This window comes from Cyprinus carpio, chromosome B4, assembly GCF_018340385.1.
Source record: "Cyprinus carpio isolate SPL01 chromosome B4, ASM1834038v1, whole genome shotgun sequence".
NCBI classification, from domain to species: Eukaryota; Metazoa; Chordata; class Actinopteri; order Cypriniformes; family Cyprinidae; genus Cyprinus; species Cyprinus carpio.
In genome coordinates, this window is record NC_056600.1 from 32,044,665 (window position 1) to 32,053,426 (window position 8,762).

The 8,762-nt window shown below is 35.9% G+C and overlaps 1 protein-coding gene across 1 annotated transcript; it reads left to right on the forward strand.

Annotated features, from left to right (window-relative positions):
- The first annotated feature begins 4,442 nt into the window (after positions 1-4,442).
- LOC109068620 (gastrula zinc finger protein XlCGF8.2DB-like) lies at positions 4,443-5,701 on the forward strand. The gene has a single exon (XM_042722966.1). It carries the CDS (start codon positions 4,880-4,882, stop codon positions 5,600-5,602), a length of 723 nt encoding a protein of 240 aa, XP_042578900.1. The 5' UTR covers positions 4,443-4,879; the 3' UTR covers positions 5,603-5,701.
- The last annotated feature ends 3,061 nt before the right edge of the window (positions 5,702-8,762 follow it).

An 8,762-nucleotide genomic window follows, 5' to 3' on the forward strand; every position in this document is an offset into this window, starting at 1 on the left:
TCATATAAAAAGATGTGTTGGTAGGACTTTGTTTTACACTTCATGTACTTTCCTGTTACGTATATGGTAAATATCCTGTACTTAAAGGCAAGTGAGTGGTAACTCAAGGTACTTACATGAAGTGTATGTACATCCTAACAAATAAGAAACACTGCAAAAAAAAACATTTGTACATCAATGGTAACTAGATAAAAAAGTTCGTCAAGACAAACTTTAAGTTGGCTTGAGAAAGCCTGAACAGAAAGTTTGAAAAGTTTAGAAAGTTTGAAAAGTTTGAAAAGTTTAAGAAGTTTAATAAAGCAAGTGACTAGCATGTCATTAGCATGATTAGCAAAGTTACTAGCATGTTTCTAGCATGATAAGCTAGTTACTAGCATGTCGCTAGCATGTTTCTAGCATGAATAGGCAATTGACTAGCATGCCACTAGCATGTTTTTAGCATGATTAGCGAGTGACTAGCATGTCGCTAGCATGTTTCTAGCATGATTAGCAAGTGACTAGCATGTCGCTAGCATGTTTTTAGCATGATTAGCAAGTGACTAGCATGTTTTTAGCATGATTAGCGAGTGACTAGCATGTCGCTAACATGTTTCTAGCATGATTAGCAAGTGACTAGCATGTCACTAGCATGATTAGCAAGTTACTATCATGTCGCTAACATGTTTCTAGCATGATTAGCGAGTGACTAGCATGTCGCTAGCATGTTTTTTAGCATGATTAGCGAGTGACTAGCATGTCGCTAGCATGATTAGCGAGTGACTAGCATGTCGCTAGCATGTTTTTAGCATGATTAGCGAGTGACAAGCATGTCGCTAGCATGTTTTTAGCATGATTAGCGAGTGACTAGCATGGTTTCTAGCATGATTAGCAAGTGACTAGCATGTCACTAGCATGATTAGCAAGTTGCTAGCATGTCGCTAGCTTGTTCCTAGCATGATAGCAAGTGACTAGCATCTCGCTAGCATGTTTCTAGCATGATTAGCGAGTGACTAGCATGTCGCTAGCATGTTTCTAGCATGATTAGCAAGTGACTAGCATGTTTTTAGCATGATTAGCGAGTGACTAGCATGTCGCTAGCATGTTTTTAGCATGATTAGCGAGTGTGACTAGCATGTCGCTAGCATGTGTTTTTAGCATGATTAGCGAGTGACTAGCATGTCGCTAGCAAGTTTTAGCATGATTAGCAAGTGACTAGCATGTCACTAGCATGATTAGCGATTGACTAGCATGTCACTAGCATGATTCTAGCATGATTAGCAAGTGACTAGCATGTCACTAGCATGATTAGCAAGTGACTAGCATGTTTTTAGCATGATTAGCGAGTGACTAGCATGTCGCTAGCATGTTTTTAGCATGATTAGCGAGTGACTAGCATGTCGCTAGCAAGTTTTAGCATGATTAGCAAGTGACTAGCATGTCGCTAGCATGTTTATAGCATGATTAGCAAGTGACTAGCATGTCACTAGCATGATTAGCGATTGACTAGCATGTCACTAGCATGTTTCTAGCATGATTAGCAAGTGACTAGCATGTTGCTAGCATGTTTTTAGCATGATTAGCAAGTTACTAGCATGTTTCTAGCATGATTAGCATGTGACTAGCATGTTTCTAACATTATTAGCATGTTGCTAGGATAGATAGATAGATAGAAACAGTCAGATGATAGATAGATAGATAGATAGATAGATAGATAGATAGAAACAGTCAGATGATAGATAGATAGATAGATAGATAGATAGATAGATAGATAGATAGATATAAATAGTCAGATGATAGATAGATAGATAGATGATAGATAGATAGATAGATAGATAGATATAAATAAAAAAAAAAAAAAATAAAAAAATAGACAGATAATATATATATATATAGATAGATAGATAGAAAAAAATAGTTTGATGATAGATAGATAAATAGAAAGATAGATAGATTAGAAATATTATATAGATGAGTTTGAATGATTTCAAATGGATTAGAAATAGTACATAGAGGCGAAGCTTGATTGAGTCTAATGGGCTTCAGTTTGTTTAGATTTGAATTTTGACAGTTGGAGCTTGGCTCATCTGAACATTCCGTCAATGAAAGTCTATGGGATTTTTATGATTTTTTAATCTTCATTTTTATGAAAACCATAAGTCTGATCAGTTAGAAAAGATATAGCACACCCGGCGAGATCAGTTTGAAGAGCTGGGCTGAGTTTGAAGTCTGTAGAGTTAAAGCTCTAGGAGGAGATAGAGTTGATAAATTTTAGTCTCAGAAGAATAATAATAATAATAAGTTTAAATAGTAAAACATAAAAATTACCAACCAAATACAACAAAATAAATAAGTTTAAATAGTAGATCAGTAAGTTGGCTTTCTCAAGCCAACTTAATTATTTTGTACATACCCAAGTGTGTGTAAGAATGTTCACTTACAGTTAGTGCCCATACATAGTAACTAATTAGATACTTTACTGTACTGACTAATGTATATACATGGTAAATATATAGAGCTTACGGTAGGGACAAGTAATTACAAACAGCCATGTCCTTACAGTTCCCATATATGGTAACTAATTAAACACATTACTGTACATACTAGTGATATTGTCAGGGATTCAAGATTCCTTGTCTACTGTGTCACTGTCAGCTTCCCATCACCGGTTGAACAAAGAACTCTGTTAATACCGGCCATAACCTGCAAACCCAGCTATTTACCGTGCACTCACCTGTTTCTCCAGCTCCTCATTCTGCTTCCCTCGATCTGCTCAATAAACCATCTGTTGAAGAATTACTAACCTTGTGTCCTGTGTCTTCCACTGTCAGAAGACTACCTACAAACTGAGAATGGTGCTTCAAAACTCCATCAGTGACAGAATGGAGAAAAAACCTTGGGAGAAACCAGGCTCAGTCAGGGGACCAGTTCTTCTCTGACCAGACGAAACCAGCAGTTCAGTTCCAGGCTGCAGCAAAGTCAGATTGTGCAGAAGATTCATCTGTTTCCTGTGGTCTTGTCCTGGTGGTCCTCTGAGACAAGGTCTTTACAGGGGACTGCAGCGACCCTCTGATCTGGATACAGACTGGATCTGGTGGCTATGGTGACCTCGGAATAAGAGAGAAACAGACTAATATAAGCGTAGATGCCATTCTTCTAATGATTTAGCAAGTACATCGGTGTAATGGGAAGTGTTCCCGGTTCCGGTTTACCTAATTAATACAGCCAAAATGTATCAGCTAATTTTAAAAAAATTGCATAAATTTATCAATCATCTTCAGTCCTGATCAAAACTACTAAATGTATAAAAAGAATCCAAGATTTGTACTCTCTAATAGCCAAGTTCATAAATTATGTCACTGATTTCAGGGGGAAAAAACACAATATAAAAAGTGATTGTGGACTGGATATTTTTTACATTTTATCACAGTCTTGGGAATGTAAAAGATTAGCAACAACATTGGCTTTGATGCATTGTTAGTGCCTGTGCTTGGTTTAAGCCATTTTTTTTTTTTTTCGTTTGGGAACGCAACATTCTTCATTAGAAACATTTATAAATTTGTTGTTGTTTACAAAGAAGTTTCAGTGTCACATGATCCTTCAGAAATCATTCTAATTTGCTGATTTGCTGCTCAAGAAACATTTCTTATTCCTATAAATTATAGAAACTGTTAATATTTTTGTGTAAACTATACCACTCAAACATTTGTATAAGATTTAAAAAAAGAGAGAAATTAATAATTTTATTCATCATGCATGAAAGTGACAAAAAGTGAGTGAAGACATTTAAAATGATTTCTATTTAATAAATGCATTAACAAATTTAATTAATATATTTGATAAATGCAAATAAGTGCTGTTCCTTAAACTCTATGTTTGTCAGAAAATCCTGAAAAATAAAGTGCATCATCATTTCCACAAAATATGAAGCAGCAAAATCGTTTTCAACATTGATAATAATAAGAAATGTTTCTTGAGAGTCAAATAAATTTTAAAGATTTCTAAAGGATCATGTGACACTTAATAAAGTGTTTTTCGAAACCTTAAACCGCATAAACACATTGCAAATACACAAAATTCTGCTTTGCATCACAGGAATAACATTACATTTTATAATATGTTAAGATTGAAAACTTTTTTTGTATTTGTAATAATATTTTACAATATATCTTTTTTTTTTTTTGATCAAATAAATTCAGCCTTGCTGAGTAGAAGATAGTTATTTAAAAATCCTTTATAATTCTAATGTTTCCATACTTTTGGCAGGTACTTTAGTAATATTAATTCTATTTACTTTACTATAATTTATTATAGTACTTTTATTATAATATATTATTATATTGTTGTCATGATTATTAAATGTTGCTTTTTATCTTTTTACAGGACAGTATGTATTTTTACAATGTAAGATATATCTTTTAATGTGCTAAAATATATATTTTTAATAATGAGTGCTTGTGGGCGTGGTCAGATTTTCATTCTTTATTGTCTTTAGCTGATCACATGCCTGATAATGTTTGCCTTTCTAATACTAACAATATAAAAGCAATTGTTATAATACTTTTTTGCATACATTTCCTTTGTTTTACAGTTCTGTCTGATTATTGAACAGACTTCTGTCTGTATTAGACAGAACTGTTAATGATGACAGTGAACTAGTAGAAAGAGATGCTGTTATCAGCGCCATCAAAATAAATGTCCCGCTACAAATGCATCGGCCAAACAGAAAAACTTATCGGTCGATGCTTATATTTGAAAAATCACAAATATCATCCGTCCACTATTTAACACCTCCTTTAATAGTTTAGTGTGTATAAGATCTACATGTTGTTGGTTTTGATGTTTGTTCTTTGTGCCATTAAAATGGTGTTAATCTGGATTTGTCTTTTTTGCATTAGACCTGATGACACTGAAAGAGGAGAGTCAAGAACTCAGTGAAAAAGAAGATCATGTTCAGCATGAGAAATGTAATTTCATGACTGAAGAAAAATCATTTAGTTGCACACAGACTGAAAAGACGTCACAAAAAAGAGCTTTCACCTGCCAACAGTGCGGGAAAAGTTTCACCAGAAAAGGATATGTTGAAGTCCACATGAGAGTTCACACTGGAGAAAAGCCTTTCACCTGCCAACAGTGTGGAAAGAGTTTCATTAATAAAACAAACCTTAAAAACCACATGCGAATTCACAGTGGAGAGAAACCTTACACATGTTCTCAATGTGGAAAAAGTTTTAATCTTAAACAACACCTCGATGACCACAAGAGAATTCATACTGGAGAGAAACCTTTCACCTGCAAACAGTGTGGAAAGAGTTACACTCACAAAAGAAACCATAGTGACCACATGAGAATTCATACTGGAGTGAAGCCTTACACATGCTCTCAATGTGGAAAGAGTTTTAATCTTAAACAACACCTCGATGACCACAAGAGAATTCATACTGGAGAGAAACCTTTCACCTGCCAACAATGTGGAAAGAGTTTTACACTAAAACAACACCTCATTAACCACATGAAAATTCACACTGGAGATAAACCTTTTACCTGCCAACAATGTGGAAAGAGTTTCATTCAAAAAGGAAACCTTACCAAACACATGAAGGTTCATGCTGGAGAGAAGCCATGAGTTTCGAAAATAAAGTAGCTCTTTAAAGAACAGTCATACGTTTTTGTAAAGTGTCCACATATTGTGTGTCCCCTACAACAGGTTTAAATGCATAGGAAGAGCTGGGCGATATGAGCTAAAATTCATATCACAATATTTTACACTGTCCAGGTGATATCGATATTATATTGCAATATGAGAAAAAGTAACAGGCAAAATATTTTAACCTTATATAACTAGAAAGATTTTGGGATTGGACAAAGACCTGAAAAGAATTTTTTATTGTGCCATTGTTTTTCACAAAAAGTGCAAACGTGCAACATGAGGTAGACTTGTATGAATTGAATTAAATTAAATTAAATTAAAAATTGTTTTGAGTAGGCCAGTGCCCCCCCAACACTCCTTTTTTTTTTTTTTTGTGGGAAAGCCAAGGCCAAATGTATTTATTCAAAATACAGTAAAGACTATGATATTGTGAAATTTGGTCAATTTACATAATCTATTTGAATGTTTTAACATAAAGGCTACTGTATTCAGTATCAAAGCTGAATTTTCAGCCATCATTACTCAGGGGTGTGATTCTTCCGGAAAAATCCGGAAATCCGGCTTTTCCGACCTGAAAATGATGCTCTCGTAAATCTTGCAAAAAATATCTTGCAAAATCTTGCAAAAAATAAATCTTGCATCGCTAATCGAAAACATAATTACCGCTCACCGCTGTCAACGTTTTTTGTGCCCAACGTTTTTTGTGCCTCTGATTCATGCCGTCACTCCGCAAGTAGTCCAATCGGTCACGATTGAAGTTCAAAGTGTACGCGCACCGTAATGAATGCGCACACACCCAACCATCTACTCACGTGAACAGCTTCAGTTGATTGATGAAGACAGTGAACACGGATGATTCAGGTGATCAAATCCAATATATTGTCTTTCATTTTTATATGCAGGTCTAGTAAAATTTAACCAATCTATTGATCATTTTTGTCATGATTCCATAACATTAATGTTAAACGATTCTGGGCTAACTTAGCAAAGTAACGCCATGGTTATTGCTTACTTCTAGCTAGAAAGCTTAGCAGCTTCTACAAGGCTCGAAATTGCCAACATTTTTGTCGCATATGCTCCTGAAATTTAATCTATGCGACCTAAAAATATATTTGGCAGTATCTGTCCACTAATGACACGTCCGATTTGCGAACTAATGACTCCTTTGAACCGATTCACTTTGATGAATGCTTAAAACTGATCTGGGTCGAGTTTCCCGATAACGATGTAACGATGTCGCCGCGTCATGGTAAGTCCACCGTATAGTTTCCTGCTTTTTTGTCCTTTGCCAATCACACCTATGATTACTCCTGTCTTCAGTGTCACATGATCCTTCAGAGATCATTCTAATATGCCGATTTGCTGCTCAGTATTCATTTCTGATTATTGTCAATGTTGTAAACTTTTGTGCTGCTTAATATTTTTGAGGAAACTATTTTTTCGTGATTCTCTGATGAATATTTGAAATTGTTCTTTGTGTCAAAGCGCTGGAGTTCGTCTGAAATAGAAAGTAAAGTGAAGACTCCAAGACCTCAAATGTGTGTGTCAGATAAGAGAGACACCAGAAATGTGCAGTGTTGGGGGTTCTCCAGGACCAGAATTGGGAACCACTGGATTAGACATTTCAAAATAAGAGTTCCACAGTTGTCCAGGCTTGTTTTTAATTAAAAGTCTAGTTTTTTTTTTTTTTTTTTTTTTCCTGGTCATTATTGGTATTCTGGTTACACAATAAATGGAATGCGGTCTTGGCCACTTGAGAGCTTGTGCGGACGACAGGAAGCAAGTGCACAAGACTGTCCAGATCTTAAAAACGCCGAAGCGCAGTGGCCTTAACGCACACTAAATCCACTCCGGAGCGGTATTCAAGGCTTAGTGTATCCCATCATGCATCATTTTGTGGAAATAATAATAATAATACATTTTATTTCAAGGCGCCTTTCAGGGCACTCAAAGACACCGTACAGTTGAGTGGTGATGATAAAATCAAGACAACAATACAACAAACAACAATTATTGACATTAGTTTAAAATTTATCAAAGAAAGCTCATTTAAACAAGTGAGTTTTAAGACATGATTTAAAAGTAATCAGATAGTCACTTTCTCGTATAGATTGTGGAAGAGAATTCCAGAGATTAGGAGCAGCACAACTAAATGCCCTAGACCAGGGGTCACCAAACTCGGTCCTGGAGGGGCGGTGTCCTGCAGAGTTTAGCTCCAACTTGCCTCAACACACCTGCCTGGAGGTTTCAAGTATACCTAGTTAGAGTTTGATTAGCTGGTTCAGGTGTTTAATTAGGGTTGGAACTACACTCTGCAGGACACCGGCCCTCCAGGACCAAGTTTGGTGATCCCTGCCCTAGACCCCATAGTGGCTAAACGAACAGAAGGTACAACAAGGGAAACAGATGAAGAAGATCTGAGAGTACGCTTCGGGATGTAAATATGAAGCAAGTCAGAGAGATATTGTGGTGCACAATTATGAAGAGCTTTAAAAGTGAAAAGTAAAATCTTATAATCTACTCGATATTTAACAGGAAGCCAGTGAAGATGGTAGTGAACTGGATTGATATGCTCAATGGAGGAGGTTCTAGTAATTATACGGGCAGCTGAATTCCGGACCAATTGAAGTTTGTCAAAGAGTTTGTTAGGTAGCCCAAAGTGAAGAGAGTTACAATGATCAATGCACGAGTTAACTAGAGCATGTACAAGAATAGCTGTGGAATTTGGGGTGAGAACCACACCTAGAGTTAATGGTGAGATTACAGAGTTATCAACAGAAAGTGAGAAACTGTTGGATTTTGATCGACAAGGAGAACTTCTGTTTTGTCAATATTCAGCTTGAGAAAGTTACACGAAAACCAGGATTTAATCTCCTCTAAGCAGCCCAAAAGAGAGGAGGAATGAAGGGTAGAATTTGGCTTAGAGGACAAATAAAGCTGGGTGTCGTCAGCATAGCAATGAAAACTGATGCCATATTTCCTAAAAATGTTACCAAGGGGTAGTAAATAAATAATAAATAAAACAGGGCCCAAAACAGAGCCTTGAGGAACACCAGCTGTAACAGGTGAAACATATGATCAAAAAATTTTAAGTTGAACAAATTGATTGCGCCCATAGAGATAAGATCTGAACCAA

Bases quoted from the DNA above. Each gene is read 5' to 3' on its own strand.
- LOC109068620 (XM_042722966.1), top strand. From the start codon at position 4,880: ATGACACTGAAAGAGGAGAGTCAAGAACTCAGTGAAAAAGAAGATCAT.